At 50.6% G+C, this 23869-nt stretch overlaps 1 protein-coding gene across 1 annotated transcript in view; it reads left to right on the forward strand.

Moving 5' to 3' along the window:
- Nucleotides 1–306: 306 nt before the first annotated feature.
- The window catches only part of CCDC12 (coiled-coil domain containing 12), a 30456-nt gene continuing 6893 nt past the window's right edge, over nt 307–23869 (forward strand). The window contains exons 1-2 of the mRNA XM_044425006.1: nt 307–419; nt 19509–19582. Coding sequence (XP_044280941.1) covers nt 321–419; nt 19509–19582 — 173 coding nt within the window. The 5' untranslated portion in view covers nt 307–320. The remainder of the gene's footprint in view (nt 420–19508; nt 19583–23869) is intronic.

Here is a 23869-nt window from a genome sequence, read left to right on the forward strand (position 1 = left end):
ATAATACAAATGCCCTTCCCCTCAGCCCGGCCCTTTGCAGTGAATTCTTGGCTGGGCATTAGGCAGCCACCGCGCTTGCACTCTGCACGTGCTCAGGGGAACTTCCCATCCCCCAGTAACCCTCGCTCCCTCCCTCCCTCCGTTGCCCTCCGCGCGAAGAAAGGCCCCACCCCGCCGCCCCGCCCCTTGGCCCTCTCGCCGAGCGATGAGCTCGGGGCTCTGCTCGCCGCCCCTTGCCGCGCGATCGGGGGCGCCGCTCCTCCCGCGCGGCTGCCCCGCCTGCGCCGACGTCGCGGCGCGCCTGCGCAGTGCGGGCGAAGATGGCGGCTGCCCCTGGGTCGCTGCAGGAGGAGGCGCTGAAGCGAAAGGAGCGGCTCAAGGCGTTGCGGGAGCGCACCGGGGCGGCCGCGGCCAGGCAGGTGGGCGAGCGGGGAGCTGGGTGCGTGGGGGCCGGGGCCGCGCCCGGGGCGCGAAGGAGGCGGCCGAAGGCGGCCGGGCTTCTGGCGCCCAAGGGAGAGGCCTCGTGGGGGAGGGGCGTCGTGGCTCTGGGGGCGGGGCGACGTGACGTCAGAAGAGCCCCGCGGGTCGGGCTCGGAAACAGCCCTTTGCGGGCTCCCCGGTGCGCTGGGCTTCAGGCTCTGTCGCCATTCCTAGATCGCTTGGCCTGGGCTGCGGCGCCCATCATTCCCAGCCTGGCCTGGACTACAGCTGCCATTATCCCCATCAACTGCCCCTGTGGGCAGCAAGCTTAGCCCAGCAGACATGCTGGTTGGGAATGATGGGGGTTGTAGTCCCGCACGTTTAGAGGGCGCCAGCTTGGGGGACACTGCCCAAAGTGCTCATCCGGTCCGGCGTCTGGGTCCCTGTCGAGGCCGAATCACTGCATGTTAGCAATGTGGGAAGTGCTTTATGTCGTTAACGAGCTGGAATCTTTAAAACCCTCTTAGGACAGGTCAGGGTTATTTTTCTCCATAGCAGATGTGAGGGTCCTGAAGTTGGAAGAGGGAGTGTCTACCTTAAGGCCCCCATCCTACTGAGTTGGTGTGAATTGTATGGGACATCCTGATTCACAGTCCACACTCTGAAAGTCTCTTTCTCAAGAGTGTCACTTTTCTTGAGAGAATGGCAGGGGCATATTAGTTAAATAAAAATGGAGCTTGCATGTACCGAAGCAACATATAGGTGCTGAGGATAAGTGGAGCAAAAAGGCGGCTTCTCTGTCCTATTGTCCTGCTTTTCCCAGGGGCATCTGGCTAATTTGTTGAAAATTAGACAGGCACTGGGTAACGTGCACTCTTGATCCAATTGAGCAAGGCAGTGGTTGCTTTTTTAATGTGCTGCAGTCTGCTGGAGCTTCAAGAGGGCTGGTTTGAAGTATTTTATTTATCAGTAACTTAAACACTGAGGAAACATGAATCCTTTACTCATTCCAGAAATGTTTCTATCTTAAACTAGATGATCTTATCAAGTCTGGCATCTGGAAAGCACATTTATGAGGGGAAGGTTGCTGGAATAGCTTTTGGAGGTCTAGAGCAGGAGATTTGGATTCCAGGAGGATGAAAGTCAGGCAGGGGGTTATGAGGCAGAGAATGTGAGTGCTCTGGAAGGGGAGGAAGGGACCTTTAATTTCTTGATGGGATCTGTCTGTTGTCACAGAGTACATATGGCCAATAAGGAGGGGGTCTCACTGTTGCGTGTTATAAAACCAGAGAGCGCAAAGTAGATCTCCTGATGTTCTGGACTTTAACATGCAACCTTCTTGGCCACTGGCCTTGCTGATAGGGAGTTCTGAAAGCTGAAGTTCAAGACACCTGTCTACCTCTGTTATAAAATACTTGCTATGTGTGTGCAAATGGCATCATATTGAACTGCAGAAGAGTCAGAAGGCTTGGGCTTTGCGTTCTTTTTCTTGTTGTTAGCCTGGAAAATGCCACGAAAAGTTGCAGCACTGTGTAATTAAATGCTTAATACAGCAGTATTCATTAGGTATTTTCCATATAAAGGAAAGGTACTTGGCTTTTAGCTTAGGGACAAAAATCCAAGGTGTTATAGTTGGTATTTATGTTGTTATAAATGTTACCAAGTGTGAAAACAATCCACTTACTCCCAGTGCTCAAGAACATGGCCGTCCCGTGAAACTGACTGGCACTAGTTTCAGAGTGTATGGCTTGCATATATGCAGTTGTATGCAGTGAGTCTTTGTCAATGATTAGTCAAGTGGTAAGTTGCTTTAAACAGGGTCAACCAATTTTATGGGGACTAGATCCACCAGTGGCCCTTACCACTGGTGGAGTTTCCCTCTTCAAAGTATATCTGGTACCACTTGCTGAGGGTTAACAGGCATTGGGGCGGGGGGGGGGGGTTCACACATAATGCTAAGTCACCCCTGCAAATAAGCTACCCAGTGTAGATCATTAGGTCAGTGACCCGCAGTACTCCTCAAAGGTGATTGAGCTTGGTGTGGGTTGTTCTTTCTCTCCTTCCCCTCAGTCCTCCCGCCAGTGCCAACATGTATCCCAAGGGACCCAGCAGCAGGACCCATCTTGTCTTCTCACCTCCTCCACTTGTTACCTCTTTTCACTCTCCAGCCTTTTAGTTGGTTGTTTGTAAATATGTGTAGCCTTCGCTAGTCCCTTCTCTTGTGTGTTTCAGCTGTCAAAGGGAGCACTGAAGTAGAGTAGTGAACAGAAAAGGACATTGTGAAAAACTGAGGGAGAAATGATCTTAAAGGAGGGTCCCATTAGCACACCAAAAGTAGGAGAGTGAGAGCCGAAGGAGCAAATGCACCAAAGAAAAGGAGGGGTAGTGTCTCCCTGCTGTCAATATGATCCTTAGGGTTTTAAGTGAGGAACTGAGAGTTTTCATGTCCTTCGCCTTTTCAGCACTTCCCCTGACTTTTCAGTGACTCCAGAAAGCAGTACCTTAACTTCCGCTTCTTTTCAGAGTGCTTACTGCTGTGATTACATCTATCCCTGGCATTTTTAAAAAACCTAAGAAGGTGTTTGCATGGGATGAAGTGAATGGAGCCCCATCAGAGGTGCAGGTGTAAGTGCGCTTGTGCTGGCACCCAGGTTGTTCCAATTTTTTCAGCTGCCCTGTATGGATTTAAAAAAAAAACCTGATGGGAATATTTGTGCATTTTTGCACTAGGAACTAAATGGATGGAAAGGTCTGTGAGCTTAATGGCTGGGATGGAAATGGGATGGGAATTTGCACACTTGCTGCAACAAAAACTGCAAAGAGGGGTAGGGGGCTTCACTGTTCTTGCCAGAGCAGCTCCGTAATCAGTTCCAGCAACCACAATGAAATTGCCCTCCTGGGTCTGGAGGGTAAAACCTAACTACAAATAACGGCCAGCACAAGCCTTAGGTTGTCAGGATGGCTTTTTCATGAAAAATCAAACCTGTGGAAAGCAGTCTGCTTTGGCACAACAAACCAGCATGGGTTGTTGTGTCATGTGGACCCGGTGACTGATGTTTTCCATTCTGTCCTGTTTGCAAGCTTTCCATGAGCATCAGACCAGAATAATGGCTAGAATAAATGAGGCAATTCATTCTTTATATCATGCATATGTTGTACAGCTTTTCTTGGGACGTGTCTGCATGAATTTGACATGAGATGGTTCATGGGTGTTCTGTGCTAAAGTCTGCACCAAATCCTAAGGGTGCGATGGTGTGAACTGAATTTATCCTCAGTGGTTAGACCCAGGCAAGGCCATTAAGCACTTGCTCTCTTGCATGCCATTTTCTACTTCAGCTGCACGCTCCTTGTCTCAATCCATTGCTTTTGCCTATTGGGTGCCCTTTGTCTTTTAATTAAAAAGAAAGATGATAGCTGAGGGCACGCAGGCGCTCTCCTTGCTGCGAGTGCCCCTAAGAAGCTGCAGTTCTATGAATTATCCATGTTAAGAATAAAGTGATCTGTCTGGCTCATCGGGCAAGATAAACTGCCTATCCACAGCTCATGGTTTATTAATAGTTTGACTAATAAAGTTTTCTGACAGCTCTGGAAAACGAATTGCTTTGGCTGAAACCTGCTTCTGCGGTTTTGCTGTAATTTGCTTTGGAGCACTCCAATAACATTTTGCATGACCTTTTAGGTGTTGAAAGGTGCTAAAAGGCACAAGACTAGCCTAACGTAGGGCACAATTAGCACTGGAACCATTTTCTGTGCAAAACTCATTAAAATTGAATATTCACAGTTAGTGCTACTTTTATTCACTTCTCAGGATACAAAACCCTTCCAGCATGGCTGAGGAACAGGAGCAAAATAAACTAATAAGATCACAGTGAAGATCATGAACATAGCAAAAGTAATCAGAATTCTTCCCACAGGATAGTCTATACTAGATGGTCTGGTAAGGGTCCAGCTGGAACAAACCGTAATATTTTTCTCACCTGAGTCCCTTGCCAAGCTTCCCTGAGCCCTTGCAGTAGCCCAGCACAGCATCTGGTGTTTGGATGCTGGCCTTCAGAAATACCAGAAACTCAGGCAAAGAAGTACATGACAGTCATCTTCATGTGTTAGTTGTGACCGCACTGGAAGCAACCAGTTAGAAACCAAGTTGGACTAGAAAGGCCTTTGGCCTCATCCGGTAGGGCAAGTCATGTTTTGCACCCAGAGTTATATTGGTCAGTTGCAACTCTGTATAGGAATTTCCCACACAGCGGCCTCAAATGTGTGGATGCGACAGCTCTTCAAAAGCGGGTGTGAATAGGAGTGGCATTGAATGTCGTCCCAGTTTGGGTATTTCAAAGTCTTCTTCGCAGTGGTGGAGGCTCTTTCTATTCCGCTAGCCACTGGTTGTGCTTCCTTTGGTGAGCATTTCCCATACTGTGAACCAAAGTGGTGGTTTGCACGGATGCAAATAGCTGTTAAGGTTTTAAGGGAGCAGTGTTTGGGTCTATACCAGCCTGCAATGGATGATCCTTTATGTGTGCCCTTCAGTGACACATTTCCTGTTTTCGTACCACATGAGGAAGTAGAACCGCATCTTTAGCTCACAGAAAGCAGGCTTTTTAAAGACAAAGAAAAATAGGAAAGAAAATACTTGGGCTAGTGTGAAAAGGTCTGTGGCTTGCTCTGCCTGGAGTAGGAAGCTAAATTTGTGTTGCTGTCTAAATACCGGATGCAAATGCTGGATGGTCTCCTTAACAACCAAAGCATGGTTTCACAGGCTGTTGGAATTACCAACTGCTGTTTTAACAAACAGTCATCATCAAGGCACAGGTTCGATAAAAACAGAAAACTTTTAAAGAAAAGAGCATTATTTTATTCAGATCAGTAAAAATTTGATCTAGTGTTTTAAAAGTACTGACTGTCCCTTTAAAGATAACCTGGGTTAAAACGATACCTGATTGCGATACAAACATGCTCATAAAGTTAATATAATCTCTAAAAACAGGATTTCTCACCCTCTTTTGAGCACACCAAGCATTTTCTGCCACACTTAAGCACTTCTAAGCCCTGTTTGGATTCTGAAAGATTTAAGTGCATGCTTTGATTTCAAGTAAGAGAGGAAGGCATGTGCTCATTCCCCCCCCCCCAATGGAAACGCTTAAAATTGTTTTTGGTCAGATCTTATTCATTGAATTCAGAGTCTTCTCTTTTGAGTAAATGAAAAACCTAGGGTCAACATATGCAGTCTTTCAGTCTAGTATTACAACCTATTGCTCACTGTGTTTTTATCCAGATTATGCATGTTCTGACTCTGTCATATAACATGCATAATTCCTTTTCCTTTTCCACATGATGGAGAAGTGCAGTTTTGCCCAGTAACTAAACCCATAATTTCAGAGCTTCATCCTTGAGCAAGTATCAGTTCTGAAGGCCGAAAAGCACAGCCACAGGCTTTGGACGTGCTCCTGGGTAGTATAAAGGCTTCCTTTTAGAGCTCTTCAGACGTTTCTTCCACCTCCCCACCCGCATGTGGCATCAAGAATACCCATTTGCCATGCCCTCAAATGCTGCTCCAGTGCTGGCTCTGCATTTGTTATGGGGCTACATGCACCTTTCTTCCTGGGCCAATCAGGGGTCCTGATAGTGAGGGCAAATGCCACATGCACGCAGGGCTTCCTCATGAACTAGGGTGAGACCCCCGAAGGGGTGCAGCCAGTAGGTGGTCTTGAACCAGGCGGCGGCCTATTGGAGCTGGGGTCCACTTGCTCAGACTGCTGAAGCTTTGTGATAAGTACACTTTCCTCTCCCCCAGATCCCCATTCCCTCGCAGTCTGCCTGCACTCTTCACAGTGGCTGAGGGGAAATGAGCATTCACAACCGCAATTGATCTGCTTTTGTTCCAAGTATGTTGGAATGGCTTGTCCTGAACGGGCGATTAACATCTGTTAGGCTTCCAGGGAGAGTGAGAACCATAGGTCAATTAACTGCCTGAGTCCCCTTGGGGTCCTGCCTAGAGGAACTTCCTGAGGAACACCTGCTCTTCCAGATTTGCCACCAGCCACTGCAGTCGGGGCTCGTCTGGTGTCTGTGAACTTGCTTCCCTTCGCTGGCACATTTGGGGAGGAGAGGAGCGGAGGCAGAGCAAGCCTTTATTGATCCGCATGCTTTGTCATAGCGAACAGTATGCGCCTGGGGTGTGTGAATCAGGCAAAGCCTGATCTAGTTTCCAGCAGAAAGCTCATTCTGAACCAACCCTTGTCAGATGGAGAGCAGGCTGCTTTTGTGTGTGGTTCCCGGAAGGAACGCACGCATCTGTTGCGCACATTGCTGAAAAGTGTTTTTTTCTTCCATTCGTTTAAGTGTGCATTTTCAATTGTGTGCATTTTAGCGCTCTTTTGTTTGTTCTGTGAATCATACTGCAGAGTTAGAAGCAGATGAATTTTGGCCACAAACCACATTCAGGTTCATGTCTGGTTCTGAGAGGTGCAAACTGAGCAAATTGCAGTAAAAAAAGAAGCAGAGCCTGATATGCATGTGTGTTCAGGAAATATATAAATCAGAAAGTAACTTGATTAAAAAGTAACTTAATTTGGTCCACTCTCTTGGCGATTTCGTTCATTCTGTCCTCTCAGGGCGGTTTCTGGCAGTCTCCATTTCCTGCTTCTTTCTGACTTATTGATCCCCTGTTGGAATACGATTGGCACAGTCTGCCATCTGTTCTTATTCTGCGGAAGAGTGGGGAAAAGAAAGGAGTGCTTGAGGTTGCCTCAGCAAGAGCTCTCTCTCTGCAAGGCCCATCATAAAATTGAATGCTTGGTATGTATATACACCCAGTTGACCCTAAAGCAAAGCATCACTTAAAAAAGCACTTTAAATGGCAATTCTTTCTCCCTGGTTGATTTTCAAGGAGCATTGTTATGTGATCCACAAGATACAGTGATGGCCTTCAACTTGGATGGCTATGAAAGAGGATTAGGCAAATTGAGGGAGGAAAGAGCGATGTGGCTGGTAGTGAAAACGGCTAGATGCTGCCTGCAGTCAGAGGCACCCTGTCTCCACACTAGTTGCTGGGACATCCCTCCTGCTTGTGGGCAACTGGTTGTCTGCTGTGGGAACAAAACATTGGACTCAATAGGCGTTTGGTGTAATCCAGCCTTCGGACTCGTCGTCACCGACCATTTGGTTGTGTCCAGCGCTTGGCCACTCTACCGATCATTGCTCTGTGTGCCTCTGTGTCTCGCACTGCTTCCTCCAAGACCGCCGTGCCCCTCCCAGTGTCTTCGTGGTGCCCAGCCAGCAGGTGCTGGGGCTGTCCTTAATGCATTTGCTTATCAGATCCCTCAGGGTAATAGCAGCCTACTAGCAGATGCAGGACTGAGAGGTACGGAGGGGATGCCGGGAAAGGAGCTGCGGGTTCAAGACTGGAACTGTTCCCATGCTTGCCTCTTGGGTTTGGAGCTGCGTGTGTCCACGTTTAGGTAGTTCTCCCTTCTGCTGAGCTTCCTTCTCCACCCCAACAGCTCCCGAGATCTTGGTGATCCCTTCAGCAAGCGAGTCTTGTAGGGCCCACAGCCCTGTCCTGTCAAAACTTCCTGAGGGAGGTTGGTGGGCCGCTGAACACCACCCCGCCATTATATGTGGGACGGGTAAGCTTTCCTTGCTCGGCCAGGAGGACCAGGCCTGGATCCCATTCTCCTGTTGTCGCCACTGCCGGAGAGTCTACCAGATCTTGCGGTCTGGAGCCTGCTGCATGTTTCCAGGGGGGTCTGTGCATTGGGTGTCGAGAATGTACTTTGGGCCTGTGAGAGTTCCTGATGCGGGCACCGCCTTTGCAAAGTTCTTGGATGCCCCTGCACCTGGGGCGTACGTTCCGGAGTCCACATTGGCACAGGGAGGGCTTGGTGAAGTCTTGTGAGAGTCACTAGCACAGAAGAGGCCTGCTGGGGTCACCAGGAGGCCGTTTTCGATCACATTTGCCTTGTGGTCCAAAATAGCAGTGGCGGTAGGTCGGTAGGTACACACACGTGTGAGAGGCAGAGACAGACGGGGCCCTGCAGTTTCTCTGGTGCATTTTCCTGAGCTAGGTTGTAGCCTTTCTTGCCTGCGGGCCTAAGCGAGGTTGTGGAACTGCATGAGAGCTACTAGGTAGGCAGAGCCTCCAGTGCTGCAGTGCTTCATCAGCTGCCCGAGGGAGTTGGTGGTCTGTCTTGGGAGAAGCTCAGCTTCATATTTTAGTTCTCAAGCACAAAGCCGTGATTTAAATTGCCTGCCTTCTCTCCTTCTCCTTCTCGCTCTCTGTGTCAGCCCTCTGCCCCCGCCTCCACCCCCAGTGTTTTTTGAAGCCAAAGAAAAACTCGCTTTGCTTGCAGTGCTAGCAAAGGACATAGAAGGTGGTGAAATCTCTCAGGTTCAGCACAGAAGAGGTGACAGCTTTGAAAACTTGCAGTCGTATTTTTAAACCTGTTGGCGCCAGTCTGTATACTGGTATAAATAACAAAGTGAAAGGGGATTAATTGTGGATAACAAATGCAGAGTGAGCCAGCAAGAGTCTCGAGAACACTTTTTAAACACATTTAACAAGTACTTGGGAAATGAAGAATTCATACTAAAACTGCGCATATAAACACAGCGCTTGCTGTGCTTTCTCTCTCTCCACTCCCCAGAACCCTAAAGTTTTCCACTCATGTCTCTTTCCTCCTTGATTTATGCACCTTGCAGTTAAAGGGATCAGATAAGAGAAGCAAAATGTTGCTGAAAAGACTGTTTTTTAAAAAAATGATGAGCCAGATCTTCCTCAGTCTGACCCTGCTCTCCCATTACAGGAGTAGTTTGCCTCAAGCCAGGAAGCAGTGAAATCCTGCAGAAATATTAATAGCCCTGCTACAAGCAAGACCAAACCTAATTGCATGATCTGATCCCAGGTGGTTTTGTTTGTATTTGCTGCTACTAGTGACTTGCTTGTTTAGTCCTCTGTGCTGCAAAGTCTCCCAGAATGTTAGGCGCCAACCTTGTATGAGGCTGACAATTACTTCACTTCCTTACATGCTATCACCAAATTGCTTGGGCACCCAGAACCCCACGTGTCCGGGGCCCTGGCGGTGTCTTTGGTGAAAGGTCGCATACAGTGTGACTGTTTTGCGTCGTGTCTCATGTTCTGCTCATCAGGGGTTTGCTCGGCAGCCTTGCCTGGACTGCCTTGAGCCAGTGGGCACCGCTGAAGGGAGGAGCTTTGCCTTCTCACCTGTGATAACCAGTACTTGGGTGTGCAGGTGGCAGATGAGGAACTGCTGGCTACTTTCACCATGCAGCCTCTTTAACGGCTAATTTTTTTAAACAAAAGGAGAACTGACTCTGTCACAGCCCTCAGTGATGGTGGAAACGTGCTCTGTGGCTTGGGCAGAAACCCCCGCACTCTTGGGCAGCACTTCAGCCCTCTCTACCTGGCGCAGAAAAGCTTTGAGAAAAGGGGTGTGGAAGGCCAACAGCAGCTGCTCTTTACTCAGTGAATTGCAGATTCTTTTTCACGGTTCACATGGTATGCTCCAAGGCAGCCTTCCCTCTCTTGGCTGGGGAGGATGGGATTTGCAGTGCATCTGCAGGGTGCCGGATTGGGGTAGCCTGCCAGGTTAGGCAAACGAGGTAAATAAGCCACCCCCCGAGCTGGTCTGACTGTGTGGGCTGACCACCTTTCCAGGCAGGTACCCTGAAATGCACCATAGGGAAGCATTTGGTTTCTACTGTGCTTCTGAGCCCCTCTGTGGGCAGTCTAAGCCACCTTTCCCTGAAGAGAGCTCCTCTGGGTGCGATACATTTGTTGTGGATTCTGTAAGCACTCAGAACCATTTTACTTTAAACTTGATTGCTTTTTAAAAACAGTTTTACAGAAAGAAAGACGGTTGCAAGCATACTTGAATGTATTTTTAGCCGTGCTCTCACCGTACCTCCCCCACATTCGGAGAGAAATAGAGGGTGAAACGGTGGTGGTGGAAGGGAGACAGTCTGGTTGTCAGCTGGGTCTTGATGCCGCTGGGGAGGCAAAAACAGCCCCCCCCCACACACACATCAAGATCAAGGAAGTCTTGTCAGGTTCCTTGAAACTTTGCGGCTGGCATTTTGCTGGCAGTGGTTACCCTTTTCCTTGGCAGTCAGAGCCAGTGTGCCCCTTACCTGCTGTTCAACATCAAGGACGTTGGCTGATCGCCAGCGCTGGCGGATTAACCGTTTGCTCCCTTGTGCTACATCATTGAAATGCTCAGTTCAACTCTGCAGAATTGCCTTTAAAATATTTCATAGAATAGAATAGTGTAGCCGGAAAGGGGGAGAGAGCTGCCGGCTCAATGCAGAACTCCAGTATCAACCGCCCCTCTCATATGGCTGCCCGGTTGCGTCTTGAGTGCCTCTGCTGCAGGAGAGCCCTCAACCTCCCTCGGTCCCGGGTTCCATTGTTGTACTGCTCCCGCCTTCAGGACATTTCCCCTGAAATTTAGCCAGAACCTGGCCTCTTGCAACTTGAGCCTGCTTGTCTGTGTCTTGCATTGTGGCATGATCAAGAAGAGATCCCGGCCTTCCTCATTGTGACAGCCTTTCAAGGACTTGCGGAGCGCTGTCAAATCTCCCTTTAGTCTTCTCTTCCTGAGGCTAACCATGCCCAGCTCTTTCCTTCTCTCCTCATGGGGCTTTGTTTCCAGTTCCGGGATTGTCCTTGTTGCCCTCCTCTGAACCCTTTCCAGCTCATCTGCATCTTTCTTAAACTGTTTAGTTATTTTTGTTGGTAACGGCCTTGTTAAAAGGTGGTCAGGTGCTCCTTCTGTAGTATTCTTTGGATGTTTATGCACTTGGACCGAATCTGTTGCATTTAGCTAAGCAAGAGTGAGTCATATTTACACTCCCTTTTAATTGTTGAATTGGCAACTAAAGTTTAGTTCCCCTCTTGTTTCCAAGCTTATCATTGGAAGATGATGTTGCAGCTGCCTTAACTCCCTTCAAGAAGAAACAAGCTTCTTCAAGGATTTTCCTTTCATGAAAGTGGGAAATCAAATGTGTGAAAGGAGTGCTTTTTGTTTGGTTTTGTTCCGTTGTTTTTAAAGTGGGGCTGCACAGACTCGCCTGGCTAACTGGCCCTGGCTTTCTGAACTCTCCCTGGTCAAGCAGGGCCGCTTTTTTCCAATAGGCCATTGGTGGGGATGGGGGAGTGGGGGCTGGCTTAATCTGTAAGGGGAGGGGGAGGAGGGACTTAGGGAAACTAGGTTAATGATCAATGCCAAAAATGCACAGTTAGATCTGCCTTGCACCCATGTGGGAATGCTTAATTAGTATGTGCAAAGCATGTGATTTTACATCTGCAAACAACTCCCTGGTGTTGCTTGAAATTAACCTATTATGTGTGTTCACATCAGATATATAAATAGCTGTTTCTGGCTTAAATTTGTTAATATAGCAACATTACTGTACAGAGGTTTTAACAGAAAGCAGAATTCTTTTTTTTTCTCTTGGCTCATGTGGCTTCATCACCTGCTTTTCAATCTAGCTAATCTTTTTTTCCCTTGCTATCCAGGCCTGTGAGTTTACTGTTTGAATGCCAGTCTTGGGGTCTTCTAAATTTTAAAGAGCAAAGGTTGGCTGCTCACCTTTGGATAGATAGTTTTTTTAAAAAGCATCTTTCCCTCTGAGAGTGATTAACAAATTCCAGGTGAGAATACTCATCTAGAGGAACAATCCTATGCATGTTTTGACATAAAAAGGCCTATATCTCCCAGTATGCCCCACCCATGGCTGACTGGAGCATGCTGGGAGTTGTAGGCCTTTTTTTCTGTCCAAGCATGAATAGGATTGTGTCCCAAGTTCATTTTCCAAAGCAGGTAGCAAGATAACTGGTGCATATAATGTGGCACACGTGAAGCGAATAGTCAGCAGAAACTATTGCCATTACTTCAGCCCTGCAAAAAAGCCCACCACAATTAGTAGTCCACAAAAACCCGTAGCCTGCGCACATGACACACACGCTGTAAATGATTTGTGGCCCACAGTAAAGCTCACCTCTGGGGGACGGTGACTGGGTTCAGACTACAGATAATCTACACCCGAGTACTGAGTGTGGCTTGAGTGTGGGTTGTTGTTAGGCCATGGGTTATTGTGTTGCCTGGACCCAGCTAAGAAAGCATGGTGGGAACAGGCTGCAGCTGTGGAATCTCTTTGTGGGCTGTTCGTGTCTAATAACCCGTGACTTGCTAGTCCAGCAGGGCCCAGGAGACACGCTCACCCATGTGTCACCAGTGGCCCACGGTTCAGCAACAACCTCCTCTCAGCCCACACTCAACTTCGGTCACTTTCAAGCCAAGGGAATGGCGGGTTGTAAGCCGGGCCTGCAGCCTTCGCCGTGGTAGCACCCGAGAAGGGCCATAGTTGAGCGGGAAAGCATATGCCTCAGGCTCAGCACCTGGCCTTGGCAGGTGGAAAGATCCAGTGACACCTGGATGCCACCATGGCGGTCAAAGCTCACTGGTTTTAGTTGGGCAAAGAGGTTTGGGCATGTTGTAGGTATACCTGACACATAGACAGTAACTTCGCTTGTGTCTGGGGCTGCAGAGTTGATCGGAGAACGAGATATTTATAATTTCAGGGCAGGGAGCTTCAGCTTGCTGGTGCAGCTCCTGCTCTGCATGCTGAAAGTCCCAGGCTCAGCCTCCTGCATCTCAGGACATGAGGTGGGTGAAGGGAAGGGACTTTGCCATACATCCTATAGAGCTGTGATGAGGTAGAGGGGCAAAATTAATTAATAAAGAACTTGCCTCTGCATAATGTAGCTTTATATGACATCATCATATATAGCTGAGCCCTTCAGTTTGTGCGTGAAAGAGACACAGCATTGCTGCGGTTAGAAATTAAAACGGATGGTTCTTCCTCCCACCCCATAAGTGACTACTTTGCTGGGGTGATGGATGGATGGATAAAGAAGCCCACCCTTAATTGTATTGCACTGTACGAATTTCAAGCCTTTCGGGTTTGCTTAGCTTTGCTAATGGGTTCCTGGCTTGCATTTTAGAGTTTGTAAAAATCCTAGGGAATGTTCCACTCCCGCAGTGCAGTGGAAAGGAAGCCTGTGATCTCTGATAAAATGGAGCAGGTTTATCTACTGGAGTTTGCTGTTTAAAATAGGAATTGTTTTTGGAATGTGTTTGCTTTGGCAGAATTTTTTTAAAAATTGGACCCTTTTGTAAACTGATTGGTTTCTTGTATATCAAAGGAAGGTGACTTGCATTGTTGCTCTGGTATGGTTGAGAAGAAACTTCCTTGTTCTTTCTATGAAGAGGAGGTCAAGGTTCACAAAGTTTTGCTTTCTTTGAAGTTCCTTGGATGTTCCTCCTAAGGGAGAAATGCCCCCCCCCCCCGCAGCTTTATTTTTAATGGGGTTTGCTTTAGGTCAAAAGCAAATAAAGGGCAACTATTTTTCCCCTAAAAATTAAAAGGGATCAATCAGAAACCATCTCATCACCTGCTAGAGTGTAATTTGAATATTTTCCATTCAAATGTCTCTTAAATCCATCCTGATAAAGTGTTCTGGAGAACTTGAAAGCTTGCAGATTATTTTGTGACTTTTGGATGGCCTAATTAAGGTATTGCCTTGTCATCATTGTGAGAAATTGTTTTCCTGCTCTCAGTGCATTCTTGTCCTCTGCCGGTTGGTATTCAGTGGAGCAGGCACCTTTCAGGGTCCCTTTTTTCCCATCCCAGAACTCACTGAGATCTGCCCCAAAATTTGGCACTGCTGGGAAAAAAGATAGGTGATTTGTTGCCAAAATGTGGAGGAACAATTCTCTTGCTTTGTTTTTAGGCAGGTAGTTAAATATTTTATTTATTTATTATTTATTTATTAAAACATTTTTATGCTGCCCCATTCGCCGAAGCCTCTTCGGCGAATCAGCATGTTGATCTGGCTGGTGACGCCCAGCAGTCTCCTTCATGGTGCTCAGTCCATCCAGTCCTTCTTGGATAGGAGGACCTCCACTTGAGATCTGGGAGAGCTTCTGCCTCTTGGAGTAAGTCCCAAGACCTCTGGGGTGGGGGCCAAATTCAGCCTGCCTGCAGTCCCAGTCCAGTGTTGATTCCCTTGCTTCGGTGCAGTCTCCCCCCACCCCCATTCCGAAAGCAGTGGCTCTCCTAAAGCTTGTGTGCTTACAATAAAAACTTTGAGCTAAATTATACCGATGTTCGGGGCCCAGCCCCTTTGGTCTTTAGGTCCGCCCGCCACTGGAATGCAGCCCCCAAGTTTCCCTGAAATGGAATTTGGCCCTTGGGCTGGGGGTTCTGCACGAGGGTGGGTGGGCCAGTGGCCCACCTCTGTGCTGCCCACGCATCTGGTTCAGGGAGCCTTTGCAAAGATGCAAGCAAGCAAAGCAAGAGCCCCAGTGGCAGTGCAATCTAGAGAGCTGGCAGGTTTCAAGGAGCAAGTAGGATATAAAGCATTAGATTAGCTCTACTTCTGCTCTGGCTCTGGTATTTGAGCTTTGTCTGGCTCACCAAGCAAAGAAGACTAGCTATCGCTATGCACTTGGCATGCACAGAAACCACGATTCAAGCACCAGCATCTCCAGAGAAAAAATTCCTGTGTAGCACAGCTGGAAAAATCCCCAGGGAACCAAAAACCGGTGCAGCAGAGCAGCTGTCCCCAACCTGCTTCCCTGCGGATGTTACGGGCTACAACTTCCGTGATCCACGACCTGGCTGTGCTGGCTGGAGCTAATGGGGGTTGCAGTCCAAAGCATCTGGACGGCACCAGCCATGTTGGCGAAGGCTGTGCTACTGGGCAGGAGAGTCCAGTGGGGTGACTTGGGACGTTCATCTCAGGGTGTGGAGCAACCCTGCCTTCAGGGGCTCTTTCCACGTGGCCTTGTCTCTCGGGGTGTCCCTGGGTGCACGTCCTGTTCTCCGTGCTTTGGCCGGGCCTGCCAAGCTTCCCGATTGCCCCGTGTGAATCGGGACCCCAGTGCTCTCCTGGGGCCATGTGGCGAGGCCGCTGCCTCTCGGGGAAGCTTCCCGTGCCTCGTTTCCTTCTGACAGCCCAGCGTTTCTCGCGCACAGCTAAGGAAAGAGCGGGAATGGCAGAGCCAGCCGCAGCCTGTAGGACTTCCAAGTCTTACCTCCCTCTTCCTCCGAGGCTGCACCATGCTTCACAAACACTGGGATTCAGTAGAGGTGCTTTGCTCGCTTTGTCTTTGCCTTTCTTTAAACTCCAGACATTTGAGATGTGTGGCATTTATTCTGCTCTCTGTCTTTCTTCAGCTGGAGTACTTCCATCATTGTCCTTGACACAAGTGCCCACATTCACACAGCAGGAAGGAGCAGCACTTCATTGATTTTGGGTTTGTGGAAGGGCTAAAATATATTTGGGTTGAGGAGTCTGTCAGGGGCCCCTCCCCGCCCCCCAGCCTGTTTGATTTTCCTGTGCAAAGTTGCAGTTGTCAGGCTGTGATTTCCATCATTTCCATAGCAACCTGCTGCGACTCAAGACAGATTACGACTTCAGTAAGGAATGTGCGGAAGGCTATGGTAACTTTCAAGCATGCTCTCGAGCAAACTGGCTCCCGGAGGCCAGCCGAGGAGATAAGCACATTTAATCCATGCAGGAGGGGCTTACTGAAAGATCCTTAAAGCATGCTTGGCCTTACAGTGGAGCCGTGGAAGCTTAATTCCGGTCCCAGGTGAATTTTTGGGCATGGCCATCCCGTTTGCAAGCAGCTTCGCTGCAGAGGTTGGGAAGGAACAGTTTCAAGCTCGTAATCACAGTCGTCAAATTCCTAGGTGCCTGTCTGAGCCGATCTTCTGCTTGGACTAGCAGAGTCCTTTGTGCACTGGAGAGGTTTGGGAATCGGTGTGGGGTGGTGTGAGCCATCATTTATGTTTAGATGCGGCTTTACCTCCTCTTGGATCCCCTGTGGGAAGAGGGCGTAGTAACGCTCACGACCTGGTGAGTGAGTCCCTGGCTGGCTGCTCGCAGCAACATCCCTTTGCTTAGCTTTGGCTTTTGTCCCCTTTGTGGCTAATTTGGAGGGGGGTGTTAAGCCCACAGTGAAAGCAGTATTTCAAACGTTCATGTGCCCGAGTGAGACAGCCGGTGCCAACGCCTATTGCAGTAGCTTAGCATTGGAGGAGCCTAATGCTGCGAATGATGGCAAAAGAAGGAGGGGACGGCAGGGGCTGAGGGGGCTGGATGGGGTCACTGAAGCAGTCGGCGTGAGCTTAAGTGGACTCTGGGGGATGGTGGAGGACAGGGGGGCCTGGAGGAATGTTGTCTGTGGGGTCGCGATGGGTCAGACACGACCTCGCAACTAGCAACAACAACAACAGAACATTGGAGGAGGGGAGAAGGACGGGTGGGAAGGCTGGCTTAACCAATGAGACCGCAGTCCCTAAATCTGAGGTTCTGAGTTTGCCCCATGCAGACAGGACTGGACAAATGTTGCCTCCCCCCTCCCCGAGAAATGAATGCATTGGCACGAATTCTGTGCCAGCGTACGGGCAAGAGGAATGACCATCCTCTGTGTAGTCCCCTAAAGGGATAATGGGGATTTTAGGAAACAGATCTCGCTGTTCAGCATCTGCTGAACCCTGAATTTGTCAGGTGCTGTGTTTGGTTCACGTTCTGAACAAAGGAGCTGATCCCGTGGAAGGAACCAGGTGCCCGTCGGGTGCCACCCCCGTGCATATGGTTGCCCCTTGTGTCACCACCGGCCACCTCTTTGCGGCACATGATAGTTTTGCTGCCATCTCTCTGCCCACAGATGCAGCAGGTTGGCTCCTGAGTTCACTTGCTTTACAAATTCAGTAGCTGGATAAAAGATCCCAGATGGCTGACAGAAGCGATAGTGTTGTTTGAGCAAGCAAGAAGCGAAGGCTGTAGGGGGCGGTGGGAATGGAAAACACCAGAAGCTGGGCAGAAAAATCTCTAAAGTTGGGGCTGGGTTTGCTGAGTCAATTCATGGCCGCAGTTTCAAGCATGGCTCAGAAGGCTGGTATGTCAGATTGCGTGTCTTGTGCACAACTCTGACTCACTGTATGGCCTGAACAAGCTTGAGGGCCATTTACTGTTCTTGTCCAGGAGTATATTGTGTCCAAACAGTTCCCTTCATTGCCTTTGATGAGCTACTGCTGCTTGTGAACCGGCCCTTTGGCTTCCCAGGAGCTTGGCAGGAGCGCAGTGCTGGAGTCAGCTTCCTGGATATGAGGGACGGCAACTCAGCCCTCCTCTCAGCACCAGTTTCCTCTTGTACTCCAGACTGTCTTGAGGAAAAAAACACAACACATCCATGGGTTGATTCCGCCCACTCATACCAAAAATAGAACCACTTCCCTTCTCCGTTTTATTGACATGTTCTTTCTCACATGGGCACTGATGTCACATAAAATAAGGGGAGCCACAGAAAATGCTCAGAAATTCTCATTTCCCAAAAAATGCATGTCTCACTACGGATATGTGAGGAACCTTCCAGAACGTAACTGTCCCGTGGCTTTTCTCAGCTTGGTCCAGAGAGTCTGTCCTGCCAGTTCTCTGTTGGTGCCAGCTCACTCTCACAGGAGTTAAACCAGCATGTGGATTCCTGCTTTTAAAATGGGCTTCCATTTTCGTGTAAAAAGCAAGGGAAAGTTAGATCACAGTTTGGCTCTCTGCTCTGCTGTATGCCCAGATTTGCACACCTTATGCAAACTTGTCCAAATAGCAGAATGGAGGCCTGAATTACACACATGCCTGAGACTAAGTGTCAGAAAATTCAAGGGGGCTAAAGCAGAATGTGTATGCATGGAGTAAGACCCGGCTGCTTCCGTATGACTACTGTAAAATGCTACAAGAACTACGTGAATGAAACAAGTCAGCTCCACTTTGCACAATCTGAGCTAGAAACGTGCAGCTCTTGACTCTGGATTCGCAGATATGTTTTGAGCATTGATGTGGAAGCTGGAAAAAAACAGCCCCTCATCAGACGCCGAACCTGTGGCACATTTGCAGGATCGCTGGGAACTACTGGAAATAGGTGGGATGTACATAAAGATTATAATATAATCATAATGTGCATTTCCAAGGCTGGAAGACGGCTAGAAAAGGGCCATGGTAGCTTTGGAGATTGGTTTCTGGTGGTGCCAGGCTGAAGTAAAGGACAGGAGCTGAAGGCAGGGCTTGGGAAGCAGGTCTGGCCAAGGGCATCCTGACCTGCTTGATGGAAGATTGCCCAGAGAAGTTCTTGGAGCAGCCCTGGCATACTGGGGAAGGTTGTGTGGGTCCCCTGGTTTGTTCCAGCGCTGGTCTGGATGCCAGCCGGGACTGGCAACAGCTCTAAAGCAACAAGGCAAGGAAGTTTGCTCCTTCCACAGCCTCTGCTGGTACCTGGTGCAGCCAGTCCTTGTGCTTTAGCGGTCTTGAGCAACCTCGTCTTGCCCATTGGCTCCACAGCCTTGCACGTGGCTGCCGGAGGCTTCCAAGCATAACTTCTGATTCTTCTGTCTCCCGAGGCTGCTGCACAGCTCCCCACCTACCCCGGCCTGCGTCTTCACCTTGCATACCTGCTGCAGTGACTCTAGAGCCCAGAAATCTTGTTTAACTTTGTCATGCTCCAGAAACCGTTTCCACATTCCTCCCTCTCCTGATTGTCCTCCACTGCCCAGCAATGCAACTGAGGCCCCGGCTGAGGCCTGAGGGGTCACTGCTGGAAGAAAGCTTCCAATAAAAAGCTCTATCTGAAACACCGCTGTTTAGTATTCTTCCCAGCTTGTTGCAAGCTTTGAAGCAACTTCGGCAGCAGCGGTAATGAAAGCATAACCGCTCTGCGCGACGTGGCTGCCGCCACAGACCTAATTCATTTCCCTCCCTGGCTGTTGTTGCCTTTTCGTTTCTCTTGTGTAGGCAGGTCACAGTGTGAAATTGCCAGGGGAGCAGTCAGGAGCGAAACAAGATAAAGGCCAAATATGGTCCTGGTTGCAGAGTTGTGGCTTGTGACATCATTGACATGCTGCTCTTGCTCTGGCCCGTTTCTCACCTCGCTGTGCCAAGCTAACAAAGCTTCAGGCACGCTGGGCACTTCATTTACCCCGGCGTTTTTTCTTTTCTCTCTCTCCCTCAGAATAAAGATGATGGTGCACCAGAAGTCAAGCAGTTCAGAAGCGACAGCGAAGGGGAAGAGAAAGGAAAGCATCAGTACGTTTCTGGTCGTCCTTATTTTCTCTGTGCCTTAAGCGGTGCCTGGCTCTGTGCTATGGTCTGGATGATAAAACTTTCTGTATTGCAGCCTGGAGCTGGGTTGGCTCACCCCTTCCTGCTCAGAAAGGACCGGCCAGCTTGTTTCTGCCAGGGAAACTGGCTTTTCCTGTCACTGTGTACGAGGCAAGCGAGCCGCAAGCTGGCATGTTACACGATCCCGAGGGTGGTGAATAATGAATGACTGATATTTCATTCCCTGTTTCTGCTGATTAAGGCTAACTAGCAGTTCTGCCTGTAAAAGAGAGACCCCAAGAGGCAGTCGGATGTCGTATGCTCTGCATAACATCAGGCAGAATTGTAGAAGCATTGAGCTGGGAAAAGCACACACGTTTGGGTCCTCTAATTATGTCTGTGAATGAAAACATCCTGACTTTTGGCCCATTTCTTTCTCATCTCTTCTTTAAAATAATCCTCTGTAACTTCCATGAGGCTGCGGATTCTGTTCCTCACAGTTCTGCCAGTTAGAAATGCTACAATCCAAACCCAAACCATACTGGAAAAATCCAGGCATCTGTTACGGAAGTATAAAAAAAAAAAAAAAATGATGCCGGCTGCTCAAAACGTTCCGATGCGCAGCAATTTCATATTCTGGTCCCCTGTTACCAGTTCTGACCCCCTGCCCCACCTCCACGTGTCGCAGGGTTGCGTGAGAGAACGCAAATGACGTCTTTCTAGTATTTTCTCATAGTATCCCTCCCTTCAGGTAAGGGCAGGGTCTTCACAACACTCCTCAGAGGTCGTCCAGTGTTCCCCTGGCCCCCCTTCCCTGTCTGGTGCCCTTCTGATTGCCTTGCCCCCTTCAGTCTCTGAGTGCTGAAATCGCATCGACAGGAGCCCTTGCTGTTTCCTCCAAGTCAGCCCCCTCCCCCCAGTCAGGGCAGTTATTCCTCCCCGAATGGGCAGTTGCCCTGGGGCCGCAGAGGGAAGCAGGGGAGAACGGCTGGGCCCCACGCATTGCCCAGGAGCCGCGTGCGAGCCGCAACACCAGCCTGAGCGGCTGTGCAGCGCCCACGCAACGCTCGCCCACCGCCTTGTCCCTGCCTCGCCCAGCAGCCCCAGCTCCTCTCCCCTCCAGTGCTCTTGGTTGGTGGGTTGCGATGGAAGCCTCCTGGCTGGACCTCCCTCTCTGTTTATCCAGCGGACCCACTTTGGGCGACCGTAACTGAGGAGTGGGGCAACCTGAAGCGAAGAGCCTGGCACTCTCCGGATGCGCAGCCCTGCTGCCTGGGGAGGATGGGAGCTGCCGCTCGGCCCATCTGCCCTGTGCCGGGTCAGGGAAGAGGCGCTTCAGTTCCTCGGGGCAACGGAACTGCGGCTAATAAAGAAGCAGCAATGACAGCTGCCTGGAGGGGCATTTGGGGCGAGAGCAGAGAAACACAGAAAAATAGAAACAGAGTGAGTCAGAAGGGGTTTCCCGGGCCATCTAGTCTGACCTCCGGCTCCAGCCGGCTCCGCTCACGACATGCCCACCATGTGGGCGTCCAGCCTGTCCCTGAACACCCTCACCGATGGGGCCTCAACCACCTCCCGGGGAAGCCTATTCTACACCCTGGGGGTCCTAACTGTCAGGAAGTGCTTCCTGGCATCTAAATTGAGCCTTGGTTCCCTGAGCTTTGGTCCATTGGAGCGCATCCTGCCCTCCTCTGCAGGGGAGAACAGGCCTCTACCCGCCTCCGTGTGACACCCCCTCACATGCCTGTATGTCGCCAGCAGATCCCCTCTGAGTCTCCTCCAGGCTGAAGAGACCCAGTTCCCTCAGTCTCGCCTCATACCCCATATGGTATGGTACCTCATACCAACCTTGTGGCCCTATGCTGCACTGACTCTAACCTGGCTATAGAGAGAAGGCGCTTTGGAGCCCCTCCTGGAAAGCAGGCGGCACTTTCTGTGCCACTGAGGCACCTGTGCAAGGGTCCCTCGCGGAGCTTTCCCGTTTGGGACTGGGTTTGTTCTCCTGACACTGCAGATGGCTTTGCGTTTTGCTGTGACGTGCCCTCCGGATGCCCCCCGGATGCCCCCCGGTAACATTTGCCATGCCTGCTCCGAGCTGGCGTCCTCCTTGGCGGCATCTGCGCTGCGGGTGTGTCCTCAGCACAAAGGACACGCAAGGGTGAGGTTGCTGTGGCGGCCTGGGGATGTGGACGTGGCCTTGGGACCCTCTGGACAGCCACCCAAGCCCTGGGTGGGGAGGGCTCCGTGGGAGGACGGTGGCCCTTTCCCACTGGTGGCCTCCAGCTCCTGGGACGTTTCTGGCCTTGGGGTGCTGGCCCCTGAAGGCGCCGTCCCTGCTTGTCGTCAAGTGACCGTGCTCAGAAAGGCCCCCCCAGATCCTCTGAATCCACAGGACGACCGGCAGGGTTGCATTTTCTGGCTCTAGGACACGACATCTTGGAGGGCGTTCATCCATAGGGCCGCGGGCACAGAACAGCGCCGAGAGCAGCAGAGCACGCCTCATGGTTCTTTCGATGAGGCTGGTTCTCCAGGCTCACGCCTCGCCTGCCTGCGAGACACGAGTCTGCCAGGCCCTGTGGCCGGGTGCGTTCCCTGGCGTCTGCTCCCCCGCTCAGGTGGGGGCCAGCGGCACATGTCCCCAGCTTTGCCAGGTGCGCCCGGCGCTTGAGATTTTGCGCGGTCGTCTCGGCGCCTCGGTCGCCTCTCCGTTAGATGCCTGGAGTGGGCGAGGGCCGTGGTTGAGGACTGCCAGGAGGCCGCAGCTGGTCCTCGCCCGGGGCCGGGCTGCAGCTGGCAGGAGGGGAGAAGGCGTGCCTCTCGGGAAGGCGCTGGCCCAGGTGCCAGCTGGCTGGGCTCGTCCCGAGGGGGAGCTCCTGCAAATCGCTCTCCCCGTTGTGCACGGAGGAGGCTCCGCCGGGGGGCCTCGCTGCTCGGAGCAGCGCAGGAGAGGTTAAGGCCCTGGAGGAGTGAGGGAGCGCCCCTCTCTGCCGCTTTTGCTCGTTGTGCTGCACATTTTAAAAACACTGGACAGAGGAAGAGAGGCAAGGCATGAATGGCGCCGTGGCGGCCGCTGAACTTGGACTTTGCAGGAATAAGCAGACAGCTAAAAATGAGGATGACTGAGAGAGAGATTAGAGGGCTTGTTTTATGGGTGCCTTATGCCAGCCCGCTCCAGCTCCCTGACGGTTTATGGCCATCAGCCCAGCCTGCACGGGTGGTAGGAATGCTGGGCATTGAAGTTCAAAAGGCCTGGCCAGCGCCAGGCTGGGTAAAGCGGCCTCACGGCCCTTACAAGGTGCTTGTGAACCCCTTCAGGAGGCTGGCTGGGGAACGTGAGCCGCCGATTTTTGATTTAACCCTTTTGCACACTCTTTTTTATCTTACTGCAAAGAGCAGCGTGCAGATGTTCCAGGAGGGACCCTCAGGCGAGCGGCAGAGCTGGGCTTCTCCTCCTCCTCCTCCTCCCTGCACTACCGCATGACAAGCTGCATCTCCCCAGAACTCTCCTGGGGGCCTCTTGCCAGTAACTGCCTGCACGGCTAATTATGTCGCATCGAGTGTTTAATTAAGAAAGATTCAGATCAGTTCATTTGGGCAGGCTGGAGAAATGCAATAAGCCGCAAGGCCTGGCAGGTGTTGTCTGGCGCCACATCTCCTGCCTTGACCCTGTAGCCAGAAATCGGTCTTCCGCAGCCCAGATGTGCTGTACTGCAACTTCCATCATTCCCTGTCTGCCTGGAAAGAATGGGGAATGTAGTCCTGCACGTCTAGAGAGCATGAGGCCATGGAAAGTCGCTTAACAGTGGGTCCGGGTTCAGCCAGTTTTTGCTCTGAGCCCAAGTGAGGAAAATTCCTGGCTTCAGAGGGGGGCACCATCTTAGTCGCCAATAAAGAGCATAAGAGCGTGAAGCAGTGCGCTGGTCTGTAACCCAGGACGCGGAGGATTCCAGCCCTAAAAGGCATCAACAGCCTTTTATTTTTCTTATTTACTTCTGTCTAACCTTTTCTCCTGCAAGGAACCCTGGGGAGCTTAACAGTGCTCCATCACTTCCTCTCCATTTTTTCTTCACAACACCCCTGCATGGTAGGTTCAGCTGAGAGTCAGGTGACTGGCCCAAAGGTGTTCAGTTAGTTTCATGGCCAAGTGGGGCCTCGCGGGTCTCCTGAGCCTCAGTCCAGCACTCTGACCAACAGGTCACACTGGCTCTCTTAAGATATGCTAAAGAATCTCTCAAATCCGCAGCGAATTTTAGGCCGTCTGTTCTTGGGTTG

Source organism: Varanus komodoensis, unplaced genomic scaffold (genome assembly GCF_004798865.1).
Source record: "Varanus komodoensis strain SLA01 unplaced genomic scaffold, ASM479886v1 scaffold15, whole genome shotgun sequence".
Lineage (NCBI taxonomy): Eukaryota > Metazoa > Chordata > Lepidosauria > Squamata > Varanidae > Varanus > Varanus komodoensis.